General features: G+C 39.1%; 1 protein-coding gene across 1 annotated transcript; it reads left to right on the top strand.

The window, feature by feature from the left end:
• Positions 1–354: 354 nt before the first annotated feature.
• Positions 355–16,442, top strand: LOC310964570 (sodium/potassium-transporting ATPase subunit beta-233-like). The gene is made up of 6 exons (XM_083937748.1): positions 355–487; positions 7,163–7,291; positions 10,470–10,625; positions 10,795–10,979; positions 14,673–14,756; positions 14,883–16,442. Exons 1-6 carry the CDS (start codon positions 397–399, stop codon positions 15,141–15,143), a joined length of 906 nt encoding a protein of 301 aa, XP_083793874.1. The 5' UTR covers positions 355–396; the 3' UTR covers positions 15,144–16,442.
• The last annotated feature ends 398 nt before the right edge of the window (positions 16,443–16,840 follow it).

Raw genomic sequence — 16,840 nt, forward strand, 5'->3', positions numbered from 1 at the left:
TGTATGTATGTATGTATGTATGTATGCATATGTATGTTACCTATTTGTGTGGCTGTATGGCTGATGTTTGGACTATACATAATACCTGAATGGATAAGTGTCTAATACCTACACACACATATCTGCAAAGCTCAGCCAAGATATGTGCAGAGCTCAATGTCTGCATCTTTAGGCTTACTATCCGTCCTCCTGACATCAGAGATACGCACTGCCTCTCCGCTCCCTAATTGGCCAACGCTGCTCCGCCCTCCTCCAAGGTAACTTATTGAAAGTTTCGGGCGGAGTCGAGGGGGGGGAACGGTTATATTAAGGTGCCTTCCAGCGGATCCGAGCTGGGCTCCTTCACCACCTCGGGTCAGTACTCGGTTATCGCGCGGACGGAGTACTAGAAACACAATGCCTTCAAACAAAGACGATGGCGGGTGGAAGAAGTTTGTGTGGGACTCGGAGAAAGGAGAGCTGCTTGGTCGCACCGGAGGCAGTTGGTGTGAGTATGAATGCCAAACTGCCGGGGATGTTGTGGTATAAATGAGTGTGTGTGTGTTTTATTGAACCACCTGTTTGATCCGATATGATCAGATCAGATAAGATCATTATATGTTTTTGTGCTGTTGGTTACTGTAACTTAAATTCTGAGCGTATAGGCGCAGCGGAGCGGGCTGCGGCGGAAGAGAAATGTCGCTCACGCTTGGACCTCCAGTCTTGTCCACATTGAACGAATATTTATTGTTGTGGGAACCGTCATGTTCTCTCTCTCTCTCACTCTTTTTTTTTTAGTAGTTTTGGAAATGGGCAGTCAAAGGGTTAAAACTGCATCACAGTCCAAGGTGAGCCAAGGTGATAGGGCTCTGCTCGGGAAACGGGACAGAAGACCATCGATCCGTGTCGGGTTCCTCTGATCAGATGTCACTGTAATCTAACGAACAATACAACTGATTAACTTGGGCGACCTTCCTTCTCTTGTTTCTCCGGCAGCGGTAGTGCGCATGTCCTTGTTCCCCTCTCCTCAATGTCACGCGAGCTCCTCGGTCCTGTCTAGACGCTATAACACCTGGGTAAAACCCAATGTTTTCAGTGACATGACGTCTGCCCAACTCCGATCAGAGCTCAGGAACAGTGAGGCAGCCTGCGGGAGCTGCTTCTGAGGGGGATGATGCGTGTGTTTGTCCTTCTGAGGTCACCTGAAAAATGCTGATGGATTTGGGAAGCGTGCCATGAACAGGGCTGTGTTGAAGGTTGTGAAAGGACATCCATGCTGATGTGGGACCCCATTAACAAAGTCATTTTTTCTTTTACTGAATATAAATAGTTATTTTTCTGTGGCTGGGATATAGCTCTATAGATATCTATAATGATAGGAATGTCAGCTTTACCCTAATGTCCAGAGGGTACACGCGTTTAGAATATATCCTCGCATCTAACAAGCTCAAGTGATTTGCCCTGCACAACTTGGTTCAGGCTGTTGTGACCCTTTGACATTGTCTCATGCAGCAAAATGACTGATTGGGTGAATGTATAGCACTGCAAGGTTATAGTCAACCATGCTTTATATATTACTTGGCAGTGCATACAATATCATTTCATATTTGTTACTGTATTTCTACAGCATCTTTATGCTGAAAATAACATTGAGGAGCCATGCGGTTCATGGGGTAATTCCAACCTTGTACTGCAAGTACAGGCTTCACAGTTGAATTTGTGTGAATCTGTAAAGACAATGGCTGCCACTGTTAGATAGTTTTATTATGAATGCTGGCTTTGTAGTTCCTCGGTGACGACATAAGCTCTTTTTACTCGTCGGTTTCTGACAGACATCTTTTGCCCTTTAACGGCTTATTGAGAGACTTCTTTATGTTTCAAGAGACTAGTGCAATTGTGAATGACTTATTTAAAGAATGTAATCTGTAGTCTTCATCCATGCATCAAACTCTATCAAGTATGCAGCTCCCTTGGATGCTTTCACATCCTTTTTTTTCAAACAAATCTCAACACATGAGCACAGAATAATTGATTCTAAACACATTTTCACCCGAAAAAGTTAGCCCCATTTTCAGGATTTACCTCTCTGTCGGCTTCGCTCACCATTTTTGACTGTTTATCTTCCATTTGTCTTTGTGTAAATTTAAGTCTGGTTAAGTTAAATGACTGTGAGTTAACAACAGGGTTTTCAAGTCAAATGGGTCTAAATAAGCCCGGGGTCAGACTTGGTCAGTCCGGGTGTGTACTTTTTGGTTGTTCTGGTGTCGGGCTTCATGTTTGGTTTGGTACTCCTGAAACTGCAGGAAGTTTGTCTCAGTATGCTGCTGCTTATTTTGACCTTCAACCTTCTCCAGCCTTAAAGGTGCAGCCGCCCCACAGCATGTTGCTGCCACCAGCAGGTTTCATGCATCCAATACTGCCTGAAATGCTGGTGTTGGCGAGTACATAGTTGTTTGTTATTTTTCGTTATCTGCCTCTCAAACTTATGAAATAACGTTCTATTGCTTGATTCTCCATATGTATTTGTTCATGTTTTACAAAGGGTTAAACCTGAGCCAGGCCACAAAACTATCATCCATACAGAGTTAGTTGGCTAGTATACAGCTATAAAAAAAAACAAATTTTAGCCCTGCACCTGGGTGTCCTCCCTGCTTTTAACACTGCAGAACAGATTTTTTAGGTTGACTAGTTTGTTAAATATTGCAATTTTTGTGTCCATTGAGGACTTACCTTCAAATCATGTGTCACACCCACACAGGAGAATAATTCCGCCTTTTTCGGCACTTACATACATCAAATAAGCTATAGAGACAGTTTTTTTCGTGTAACAACTATTAACGGAGAAGTCCTGAACCGTGATTAGCTCGGGTTAGCACAGTACGATGAAGGCATTAAAACAGTTTTTTTTTAACCACTAATACTGCTCAAAATAACAGCAAACCTCTGCAACAGCATGAGAAAGAGTCCCTACACAGAAAACAAAGCACCAATGGGCTTCTTCCTTTGGGATTGAATTTGGTAATCCACTTGAATGGACTTGACTATGAGAGGAGCTGGTAGAGGGACCAGTAGGTAAGTCTTTAAAACACTCTTTTAATAAACTCTGGGTTCACTAACTACGCCTTTGTCATACTACCCCAAGCTAATCAGTGTTAGCCATGTCCTGCTGTTAGCAACTCTGACGGATTTATACGTTAATAGTTGTTACACAAAAAACACTGTCTCTATGGCCTATTTGATGTATGTAGGTGCCGGAAAAGATCATGATTTTGCGATGGAATAACACAACTAACTGCCCCAGTGGTGACTAGAATTTCTAGGCAGTTGTAGGCGGAAATTAATTAAAGAGCTTTTGTTCAGTGTAAAAAAAAACAACCAAAACAGCCTTGATTTTTATGTTGTACAACTGTAATGCGATATAGTGCAAAAAACCACCCAAGATGGCGAATACTGTCCACATCCCTTGTCAGTCCCTATTGAAATTGAAGGTATTATTATTAGGGGCCGAGCACTAACGAAAATTGGGCCAGCGAAGGCCCTATTGAAATTGAAGGAATTATTATTATTATTATTATTATTATTTTTTTTGTTATTCATGCAAATAAATTGCCTATTTGGAAGCTTTATCATATTCAAAAACTCCCCAAACTTCGCACAAAATTCAAGCTCAGTGAATATGTACGTATTTCATCGTTTTCAGAAATGGGCATGGCCAATTAGCTCAAATCAGCCACGGCGCTACGAATGATACATTTACCAAACTCTGTAGGCATGTACAACTCTTCCAGTCAAACAAAAAAGCCCTTTGGAGCCGTATCGTAAACTCAACAGGAAGTTGGCTGTTCTGAATTTAGTGGCGATTTATTTTTTGGACATTTTGATAACAAACTCCTCCTACGGATTAAACACGATCGAAGACATGTTGACCAAACACTTCCGAAAACTTTGACTTTTAAGTGCAATGTGTGGGCGTGGCTTGGCGCCAAAGTTAAGAAACGGGAAGTTATAAATTCAACAAACATTGCCCAATCTGATATTTTATAGATGATAATATTATGGTTTATCGTCTTTTTATAATGGTATCAGATGGTATGATTATACGGTCTTATTTTTTGACATAATTAGTAGTGTGGGTTAAATATTTCAAGCTAACAATTATGCAATGAACTGGACTGCACTATTATTATTGGAGATGTCACGAGAGCCGGTGCTACTAAATGTATCATCATGACAATCCTATGATGAATCACATTATACATTACACATACATTATAAAACTATTCACTTGTGATTTGTTTGGCTACTGTGAGCAGGGCTACATGATAATGGCCATACATGATTATCAAAATTCTTTGATAAATAATGAGATCGCAATTTTTTATCACAAATTAATATTGATTTTTGGGACAAAATATTTTTCTTGCACATTGACATTCATATTTATAGATTTCTGCTTTCTTTTCCATGTTGTGCTACACTCCTGCTAATGTCATCTTTGCATAAAAATAATATTTAAATATCAAGATATTTTTTAGTTTAGAGTGATTTAGTTTTAAATGAGTGTCCTCATGATAAAGATAAATAGATAAATAGATTTAGCAACCTTTAAGACCCTTAAAAAGTCTTCAGGTCCATTGTGCAAGGTTTTGTATCTTCAGTGTGTATATATATATGTGTGTGTGTGTGTATATGTATAAATATATATATATATATATATATATATATATATATATTTGTTGAACGAGGCTGTAGCTAAAGTTAAAGCTAAAAATCATTGCATTGATGAATAGTTGGATTCTGTGTAGGGTATCTATGGAATCCTGATAGATTTGATGTCAAAAGGCAACAGTCAGCGTGCTCTACACTCACGTGTTGGATATCGTGCAAAGGTACTCTTTACACTGATGTTTCAACAACATAATTCTCTGATGGGGAAATGCAAGTTTTCAAAGAAATGTTTGGAGGATAAGGAACCATGGCTGTCTCTGGAAGTAACTGAGGCAAAATAGCCAAGAAGTCACCTGTGAAAAAGACAAAACATGGTACAGGGGTTCTGCTTAGCCCTTTTCTGTAAAGAACAGCTTGTTAGTTGCATCAATAAGGCTGGGCTGTTTGTGATGATGTTTGACAAGAGCCTCAAAAGACTAAAAAAACATTCACGTTTTGAAGTGGCGATGAGGTCTTAAAATGTATGGAAAGGGTCTTAAAATGCCTTAAAATATATTAAGTTTAACTTAAGGGTTCCTGCATATAACCTATATTAGCTGCTCTGTAACAACATCCCGAATCACCAATGAAATCGTACTATCTGTTATGGGCGGGTGTAATCAATGATGACAGTGCCATCATAGTCTCGTTAGTAAACAACAAAGATGGCTGCGGATGAACAGTAGTTGTTCGAAACGGCTTTGGCCTAGACTCTCAGCAACTTGGACTTAGCTTTTTCTTTTAAAAATGAACAGAAGATGGCTCTCAAATCTTTAGTTTGAAAGATTTATTTGCTGTTTTGCTGAGCCTGATATGGCAAAAGTTTAATTTACCAGTGAGCCCCATTGACAGGCCTATCACAATAACAAATTTTGCTGGGCGATTAATTGTCCCAGAAATGATTGCAATACACGATAATATTGCCATTTTGAGACCACTTTCAACTGATATGATAGTGGCATAGTAATGCAAGTATACCCTTTCAAAGATCAAAAAAATGTTATTTCTAAAAAATATTCAATATTAGAAATTGGAATATATTGAAATATCCAAAATAAATAAACAAAACGACTAAAAACAATAAAATTCCCCGACTTTTTTTTTTTTAAACAAAAAATCCACTTGAATAAGGCAAAATTGCCAGTTTGGACCTTTGTAAACAGTTTACAAAGCTGCAGAACCAACTGTGATAAAGCGCAATGTGCACACAGTGAAGCTGGCAGCAACCACACAGACAGTGTGTTTGTAGCAGGTAAAAAACATTGCTGCCTACGGACACTGCGTCCATTCCTGTTTAACTGATGTCAATCTCAATAAAATTTAAATAAAAAACAGACACTGAAACAATAAATAAAATGGATGTAAACAAAATCATATGGATCGCATTGGATGGTTATGCTTGTTCCCACATGGCAGCTGTCGCATTCGGCTTTGAAACGAATTTCATCTTTTTAAAACTCCAAATCTCAACTACCATGTGTGCTTCTTACCGGGCTCTCATGCTGCACTCTGATTGTAACACCAGGGGTCAGCCTTCCCACACAGAGACAGTGCCACTGCCGGGTGACTGGCACATGTGACAAGGGTTTAGAGGGGTCAGGAGAAACTGATTCACTGGTGTGAAAACTCTTCTCATCAAGTCTCTCTGATGGAGAGAAAAATGGAAAATATTTGCAGCTGGAAAAGTTACCAAGCTCATTATTATGCGATTAATCGATTTATTGCTTATCGCGACCAGCCTACCTAGCTAAATGAATGGGGATCAGTGAAAATTGGATCCGTCACCTTGTTCTTTGTTCTGATTGGTTGTAATTGGTCATGTTGCTATCCAATTGCGTGCTGTGGTATTTGTACTACATGTGTTGGGAAGGTCTATTGGTCGTTCCCAGACCCTACGTCTGGATAGATGTGCAGAGGAAATCTGCTAGTGGCTTTGGTCATTTTTACAGTGGAAACACTGAAACACTGCAGCGCTATCTTGTCCATCACAGTTGGAAACGGAGAAATTGTGGCCCTATAACAATCTAATAGACAGACAGTCTGATGTGAGTAGAGGTCCGGCATTCAGACCATTCAATGAAGGTAAAGACTGTAAATGGCAAGGCATAATGCCACTGCTAGCATGCCACTGGCTGAGTCATGCTGTTAGTTTAGGAATCACTTGATTATGAGTGGCAGTTGATCATGTTCATTTAATAATAGAAAGCCAAACTTGTGATCTTGATTAGTATTTTATTAATTTTGCAGCCCTAACTACTAGGGCTGGGCCATAATATGTGCTATATCTTAAATTCATACATAACAATAGACATATTAAATTACCAGAGAACATGCATTACAGATTTTGGATTGGAAAGATTATCGTCCAGCTCTACTGACCACTAGATAATGATTATAACTTTTATATTATATTAACCCAGACACCTTACGGTTTTACCCTCTGTACTTACCCATTCTTTCTTTTTTCCCTCCACAGTCAAAATTATATTTTTCTATATAATTTTCTATGGCTGCCTGGCTGGAATCTTCATAGGAACCATCCAAGCCTTGCTACTCACCCTGAGCAACTACAAGCCTACCTGGCAGGACAGAGTCGCACCCCCTGGTAAGAAGCATAGACTGTATTAAAACATGGATGTAGCCTCTCCGTCAAGGTCTGTTCTCGCAACTTGATTCAATGTGTTTGCCTACGGGAGTTGCTGTTAGTGGCGGGGAATGAGGCGAGGTGTCACTCAAGAGGCTGCGCCCCTAATTATTCATAAATGTTTACCTCCAATAAAATAAGAACTAGCCTGGTACAAACATGGACCTTAACATTTAGACTAGAATTGTTTTTTGTTGGTACAAAGCAAGATCCTGAGGTACTTGAACTCCTTCACTTGGACTTCCGTACCTAGAGTAAGCAATCCACTGGAGAGCCACACCCTCAGATTTAAAGGTGCTGATCCTCTTCCCAGCCGTTTCACACTCGGCTGCAAACAGATACCACAGCACCGAAAACAAAGTGAGCGCAACCTACTGTACCGGAGGTCTAGCTACTCCTGTCATTTTTACCATTCAACCCTTTTTCATGTATACGGGGTAACTCAATAATCTGATCATTCCCTTAACCGGGAAAAGACGATTTTTGGGGTACTGATCAATCAAAGATTCCCACCCCGAGCAGACATTATCAGTAACCTAGATACAGTGTTTACATTTCACATTAACAGGATTCTCCAAATCAGATAACTGCTGACGTACGTAGAAGCCTTGGATGACACATTTCTTAATAGAAGGAAACACATAAGATCAGTGTGGGTACATGTGCTCTCCTGGCCTTATGTAACATGGCTGCATATTGTTGTTGAAATGAACTCTTCATATATCTTAACATCATGGTCCCAGTGCAGTGAATATATTGTCAGCAGCCTCCCCAGTGTACACACCACTGCCTTGTTCCACTGCCTAGTTTCCATGGGTGGGGAGGCCAGCAGGGATTTACCAGGCCAAACCTCGCAGGAGGGAGGCTGGTAGCGTTTGGCTACTGTCTGACTGCTTTTGGAGTTCGTTTCAGAGTTCCACGTAAAACAGGAGAGATATCCATGAGCATTTTGACCATTTGATTAAAGCAGACAGTGTTATAATCATGCAGCTTACAGGGAGCAGGTTAAAATGAACTTAATCTGTGACTGGGCTGAAGGACTTTTTTGACAATAAAGAGTCACTCACTTGCTTTCTTAGCAACACTACAGGTCTGGACCATATCCAGCCTATCTTAGCACAAGAACTGGAAGCATTAGGAAACAGTATCTGTATCCTGGAAGTACAGACATGACATTAATATTCATAGTCACATCTGACTCCGCAGAAGTTGGCAAAAATGTGTATTCCTAATTTGTCATAGTAATGCTGAGACATCTAAACTCTAATTTCTAATTTCCAGTCTTTCGAAACCTTTTCTAATTTATTCTCCTGACTTTGTATCCACTTAAACTCTGGGATAAGGAAAAAGAATGATTTATTTGACTGTGAAAATATTTTCTTTTTTAAGAAAGGCCCAAGTCGCCAAATCTTATAAAGACTAAAAGAAATGTAAAAGGGAAAAAAAATTGGCAGTGATAGACCGATACATCGGCTGATGTTTTTGTTTTTTATATGCATCGGCTCCCTGCATTATTTACAGACGTCCTTTTTTTCAAATTCAGACTCATAACATTTGTTATCATCATTGTGTTATTTGTAGGATGTAAACTGAGGGAGCAAAAGTAGTATCAGCTCCAAATAATGGCAGTCTGTATCGGCCCTAACTAATCCATATCAGTCGATCCCTTTTTTTCATGTGTGCTTTACTGTCGTCAGCATTCCTGCACTTCCCGGAAAACCGTTTCCAAACATGGAAAATAAGTGAAAAGGCGAGATGTCCTGGAAAATCCTGTGTTGTCCTGGAAAATTATTTTCAACATTTTCCTTTAGACCAAAATGAACAACTAGGCTATTTATTGCAGCACTTCAAAACGGATAACATTACTAAATGTTAATATGATTAGGAACAAATCCTCTCAGATGGCAGTATATTGAGTATTTTGAATGAACTGTAATGTTGTGGAAATGCTGTGAATACACCCTTAAGTCACATCACATTGTAGCACAGTAAATTATCTTTCAATAATGTGTTAAATATTAGTTACAGGAAGGAATACAAAGGTAAAATTCTGGATACTTTCAGTAGTAAATCAGGCACAAAATCATCCAATGGTATTTTTCGCCAATTATATACATCAAAAAGGCATTGAGACAATATTTTTCGTGTATAAACTATTTATGGAGGAATCAGGGAGATTTGCTAACAGCCGGACTTGGCAAAGCACCAACAATGTAGCTAGCAAACCTGGAGTTTATCGAAAGAATGTTTTGAAAGATTTACCAACTTACCCTGGTATCAGCTTCTCTCGTAGTAAAGTCCATTCAAGTAGATTACCAAAGTCAATCCAAAAGAAAGGAGCCAATTGGTGCTTTGTTTTATGTGTAGGGACTCTTTTCATGCTACTGCAGAGGTTTGCTGTTATTTTGAGCAGTATTAGTGGTTAAAAAAGCTTTAATGCCTTCTCCATAATGACTGAAGCTAATCCGTGTTAGCAACGTCCGGCTGTAAGTGCCGAAAAAAACAAACGTGATGATTTTGCGCTGGAATTACACTTTAAGCTGGGGGATTTTGGAAATATTTAGAAATTGTATGTAGTCTACGGGCTCAGATGTGTGGCTTCAATAGTTTTGTGATCTGGGCTCAAAGATATGGCCGCGATAGTCCAGGGTTTTACAAATCATCTGTGCATGTAGGGGGTGTGGCCTCAATACCCCTGCAGTGTGCTACATGCATGTGATTGAGGAACAGCAAAATCACTGTCAAGGGCCAACCTTCAATATGTATATTCCCATAAATTCCTGTAGTTTCCCATGTAAAGTTTCCGACTTTGAGAATTCTAGGAATTTTGCAAACCTAGTCACAGAAGCCTGGTAACTGCACGGGTTTTTATCATTATATTCTTATTTTAGAAATTTGTTACTTAACCATAAAAGAGATGGTTTCATATTTAAGTTGTAGCCATAGACTGCACATCTTTTGAATCAGACTTCCACAGAGAGGAACATAAGTATGTAGTGCCATCGTTGTCTGCCATACCAGCTAGATTCTCACTTAAAAGTCTTGGAAAATGATCTGTAGAAAATAGTGGGAACTCTGGTAGTGGATAGAGAATAAGTATTACTGTTGCTGACAAGTGGCTGATCTTTTGTTCATGCAGGCCTTACACACACCCCACGATCAGACAAATCAGAAGTGAGTTTCAACCTCAATGACATGGCGACCTACCTGCCTTACACCAAGGCCTTGAAGGACTTCCTGGCCAAGTATGACGATGAATGGCAGCGGGACCAGATGAAATTCGAGGACTGTGGAGGTAGGTTTTTTCTGAAGTTCTGCTGGCTTTTCCTAGATACCTTTTTGAAAGTCCCAAAGCTGAACAGGTGTCCATCAGAAATTTGACAAGGAAATACAGGACTAGCCATCTTTAACTATTAACTGAATATTTCTGGCTGGAATTTCTGACAATGTGCCCCCCCATTTAGATGAGCCCGCAGATTTCAAGAACAGAGGTGACTTAGAGAGTGATGTCGGCATCAGGAAGGCCTGTCGTTTCTCCAGGTCCCTACTGGGACCCTGCTCGGGCATCGAGGACCGTGAGTTTGGTTTCAAGGACGGCAAGCCTTGCCTGATTGTAAAGCTCAACAGGATTGTCAACTTTCATCCAAAGGTGATTTTAAATTAATAAGTCTGTTTGCAGGTGGACTCATGAATTGTTGGAGATGAAGTCATAATTTTTTTAAATTGTTGTTTGCTGCAACAAATTGAGCACCAAACTCAAAATATCATTTAGAGTGTAATTCCGGCACAAAAAAAATCTGTTGTCTTTATCGGTACCTGCATACATCAAATAAGCCACCGAGACATTTTTTTTTAATGTATAACTAATCTGGGAGAGTTGCTGACAGCCGAATGTGGCTAACACTGATAAGCTTGGGCCAGTACGGTGTAGGTATTAATACAGCTCTTTTAACCACTAATACTGCTCAGAAATAACACCAAACCTTGACAGCTGCATGATAAGTATCCCTACTTGCGTAGTTTACAAGTCATCCGGATAATGGCAACTGCTCAGACCTCTGCCCATATTGTGATTAGACTTGCATTTGGTAGGCTGTGCTGGCAGACTTGTCAACTGACATCACGTCCAGGTCAGGAGAAGTGATGCATCATACCCTTAAGTCGAGGGTCCTGTGACATACAGCTGAAGGTGGCCATAGGCTACCACCTTATACATTATTTATACTGTAAGAAGGTAATCGGGTCTGGTTAAGAACCTTGCTAGAACTAGTACTGGCTCAGGTACCCCCATAAAAAAACAAGATTCTCTTCTTGTACATCGTTGCGGTCCCTCGAGAGGCTTCCTAAACAATGCTACTATAAGGGCTTGGTGTAGTCTTACTCTGCAAGAAAGAGCTCGTCGTCTGTGGGGCTGGGCGGTAAATTCAATTTAATTCAAATTTATTTACAGTGTGAAGAGAGAGAAAGAGAGAAAAGACAGACAGATGGACAGAGAAAGACAAAGACAGACATATAGACATTTCCAGAGATGAAAGCAGCCACAAAAGTAACAGTAACTATAATAATATCTATAGTAATGTGAAAAGTATTTATCTGCTATGGCAGTTAATACAGTAGAAACAAGTACAGCTAAGAAGATAGAATATGATCATAATAATTATGGTAGTAAACATGATCAATGATGAGTAGTGGTAACAACAGCTGTGATACAATGAGATATATCACTAATGATGTTTTTATGGCCACAAATATAATAATTTATAAAACTAGTGATAGTATATATGAGTAACAGTGATAATAGCAGCAGGAAGCGTCATGCAGGACCACGGCAGCAGGCACCACCACGATCAGCAGAGACTTGCGAGATGACAAAGCACAAACAACTCCGGTAAAGAAGTTGAATTAGTGTATATAGATTTACATTCAAATGAGACAATGGTGTGTGTGTGTATGTATATATATATATATATATATATATATATATATGTATATATATATATATATATATATATATATATGTATATATATATATATATGTATATATATATATATATGTATATATATATATATATATATATATATATATATATATGTATATATATATATATATATGTATATATATATGTATATATATATATATATATGTATATATATATATATGTATATATATATATATATATATGTATATATATATATATGTATATATATATATATATATATGTATATATATATGTATATATATATATATATATATATATAGACTGGCGTCCTGTCCAGGGTGTACCCCACCTCACGCCCGATGTCAGCTGGGATCGGCTCCAGCACCCCCGCGACCCCGACCCCGGGATAAGCGGTTGAAGATGAATGAATGATATATATATATATATATATATATATATACTACCGTTCAACAGTTTGGGGTCACTTAGAAATTTCCTTATTTTTTAAAGAAAAGCACTGTTTTTTTAAACAGTGCTTTAAACTAATCTAAGTTTAAACTAATCTATACATTGCTAATGTGGTAAATGACTATTCTAGATGTAAATGTCTGTTTTTTGGTGCAATATCTACATAGGTGTGTAGAGGCCCATTTCCAATAACTATCACTCCAGTTTTCTAATGGTACAATGTGTTTGCTCATTGGGTCAGAAGGCTAATGGATGATTAGAAAACCCTTGTGCAATTATGTTAGCACAGCTGAAAACAGTTTAGCTGGTTAGAGAAGCTATAAAACTGACCTTCCTTTGGGCTAGTTGAGTATCTGGAGCATCACATTTGTGGGGACGATTAAACGCTCAAAATGGCCAGAAAAAGAGAGCTTTCATGTGAAACTCGACAATCTATTCTTGTTCTTAGAAATGAAGCCTATTCCATGCGAGAAATGCAAGAAACTGAAGATTTCCTACAACGGTGTGTACTACTCCCTTCAGAGAACAGCACAAACAGGCTCTAACCAGAGTAGAAAGAGAAGTGGGAGACCCCGCTGTACAACTCAGCAAGAAGAAAAGTACATTAGAGTCTCTAGTTTGAGAAATAGACACCTCACAGGTCCTCAACTGGCAGCTTCATTAAATAGTACCCACAAAACACCAGTGTCAACATCTACAGTGAAGAGGCGACTCCGGGATGCTGGCCTTCAGGGCAGAGTGGCAAAGAAAAAGCCATATCTGAGACTGGCCAATAAAAGAAAAAGATTAATATGGGCAAAAGAACACAGACATTGGACAGAGGAAGATTGGAAAAAAGTGTTATGGACGGACGAATCGCAGTTTGAGGTGTTTGGATCACACAGAAGAACATTTGTGAGACGCAGAACAACTGAAAAGAGGCTGGAAGAGTGCCTGACGCCATCTGTCAAGCATGGTGGGGGTAACGTGATGGTCTGGGGTTGCTTTGGTGCTTGTAAGGTGGGAGATTTGTTCAGGGTTAAAGGGATTCTGAATAAGGAAGGCTATCACTCCGTTTTGCAACGCCATGCCATACCCTGTGGACAGCGCTTGATTGGAGCCAATTTCATCCTACAACAGGACGATGACCCAAAGCACACCTCCAAGTTATGCAAGAACTATTTAGAGAAGAAGCAGGCAGCTGGTATTCTATCTGTAATGGAGTGGCCAGAGCAGTCACCAGATCTAAACCCCATTGAGCTGTTGTGGGAGCAGCTTGACCGTATGGTACGGAAGAAGTGCCCATCCAGCCAATCCAACTTGTGGGAGGGGCTTCTAGAAGCATGGGGTGAAATTTCTCCTGATTACCTCAACAAATTAACAGCTAGAATGCCCAAGGTCTGCAATGCTGTAATTGCTGCAAATGGAGGATTCTTTGACGAAAGCAAAGTTTGAATGAAAAAAAATATTATTTCAGATAAAAATCATTATTTCTAACCTTGTCAATGTCTTGACTATATTTTCTATTCATTTTACAACTCATGGTGGTAAATAAGTGTGACTTTTCATGGAAAACACAAAATTTTCTGGGTGACCCCAAACTTTTGAACGGTAGTGTGTATATATATATATATATATATATATATATATATATATATATATATATATATATAATCTAGTGGTGATCGGCACATTGGTGAATGGAAATTGTAGTTCTTTGGTTCGGCCTGTCTGATATTTCACAACTGTTATTCCAGATAATTACTGTGCTTGAGTATATCCCTCACAGATAATTGAAAATGCCATATTGAAATGAAAGCTTGACAGACCCTTCGCTGCGTGACTTTGCGAATGGTCAATTGGGTCTCTGTATGAAAGACAAAGTTGTCATGGACTTATTTACTGAAGCATATCGATCCAGTCCAACTTGTAACTTGTCTTTTTTTTTTGTTCAGCCTCCTCTCTCTAATGAAACTATCCCTGAAGAGGCTCAACCAAAGGTGCAACCGAATGTCATCCCTATCTACTGCACCAACAAGGTATACTCTTTTTTTCAGTTTAGATGTCAGTATAACATGTATGTGTGATTTGCTTTGTGTGTTTTTTGAAACATTTGTGTTTGCTCTAATTTGTCATTCAATACGTTTGTCTCTTCTTCCCCGCAGAAAGAGGAGGATGCTGGTAAAATCGGGGAGATTAAGTACTATGGTATCGGCAACGGTTTCCCCCTGCAGTATTACCCCTACTATGGAAAGCTGCTGCACCCTCAGTACTTGCAGCCGCTGGTGGCTCTGCAGTTCACCAACTTGACCCTGAACACTGAACTGCGCATTGAGTGCAAAGTGTTCGGAGACAACATCCATTACAGCGAAAAGGACCGCTACCAGGGACGTTTTGACATAAAATTAACCATTAACAGTTTATGACCGTCATCAGGACCATAGCACTTTCGTTGCCCCCTCCAGCCCCCCCACCCCTCTGCCCTTAACTAAATACAAATCTAATGTAAGAGATTATAAGTGAGGGGGGTAGGCTGTAGCGATTAAGTCAATCACAAATAGTCTCAAATGAATATATGAAAGAAAAATACCTAATAGGGGACCGATGTGTAATCTTCTATGCTTTCAACACTAGCTTCTACACTTCTGTCTAGCGTTAGATTGTAATTTAGAGGAAAAGTAGCAATAGGCCTAAATAAAAATATTTATTCAGCTGTAAATTACTTTTCCACAAGCCATAGGACATTATTCATTGATGACTGAAGAGTTTAATTCCATCTCTGATGTGTAACAAGCTGTATTTGTCCCCTCTGCATATTGCTGCCTTGTGTGGTTTCAGTGGATTCTTTTGGAGTGTGCATTAGTTGCAAAATCTGGTCCTTCCAAACCATGCTGTTCCTAATTATTCTCTGTGAGCAAGCTTTAGCAGTTCTAGGCATGTGTGTGTCAGACGTGCATGCACACTCCCACTTAATGATTTGAAATAGTTTAATATGGTGCACTCTTCTGATCTGTGTAAGGAAAAGGCTTCACTCCAGGGAACTTCTTTCCTCTTTTTTTTCGTCTTTTACATCTGATCATGGGAGACCTTTTACTTAGCCTTTTTTTCTTTGTTAAATCACTTGTGTAAAGGGGTTTTATTACTTGGTTTCATGCCTTTTACTTTTGATTTTTTATTGGGTGTAGAGTTGTGCCCAGCCTATTAGACACTGCCATACTGTATGAGCAGCAGTGCTAACTTGAGTTTTTAAGATTTTTTTTTTTGTTTCTGCTGGATTCATCACAGAATTGTGGTGTAACTGAATGTTTTAGCCATTAAACAAAGAAGAATTTTATATGTAAGCATGTACATTTTTTTTCTTTGCAGAATATTTTAATGTATTAATGCAATACCAAAGTGACGAGTTGAAGTGCATCTATCAAAAGCAATGCAGTACTCGTTTTGAGGATCTCATTATGTTAAATGCTAAAGTCAGTGTCTTGCAACCTAAATGGTTAATTCATGATTTGTGTTTTGGCCATGAATGTAGTTAGGCAAACAGGTAACAGGCAGTGACAATGACCACAATGACCTGATTTCCTGCATTTTTAAAAAGATAAGAGTTCATCCAGAGCTCAGTGACTTTAAATGATTAATGATGTTGGCTTTAGTATTCCATAGGATCTCATATTAATGTAAAACACTCGACTTGAACTTCAACATCAATCAACTTTCCATCAGTTCATCCAGCTTTGTCATTTAATCAAAGATAGATACAAATAAAATCATTATAGACCTTTCTCTTGTGTTTCCCTTTTCTGTTATATTGTGACATGTTCACAGATCTGCATCCTGAACCACATCTGATCTCAACATGTTTATCCAGGGCCTGCCTTTTCCTAGAATACACTGGTTATGGAAGACAGGGAGCACACCTCTCAGGCTGTCTGAAATCAATACCTATTAATAGCATAAAGCTTGCAAATTTCCCAAATCATTTTGGCCGCAATTCCATAATGCAATACTCCATTAATGGATACACTCATAGAAGACTACACCTGTCTGTGATGATGCTCCTGTTGACTTATTTGACAATGTTCTTGTACAGTGTTGCCTTGTCGGCTCTGTGCAGGCTGAGCTTCCC

The sequence above is a fragment of the Echiichthys vipera genome (genome assembly GCF_963691815.1).
Source record: "Echiichthys vipera genome assembly, chromosome: 23".
Classification (NCBI taxonomy): Eukaryota; Metazoa; Chordata; class Actinopteri; order Perciformes; family Trachinidae; genus Echiichthys; species Echiichthys vipera.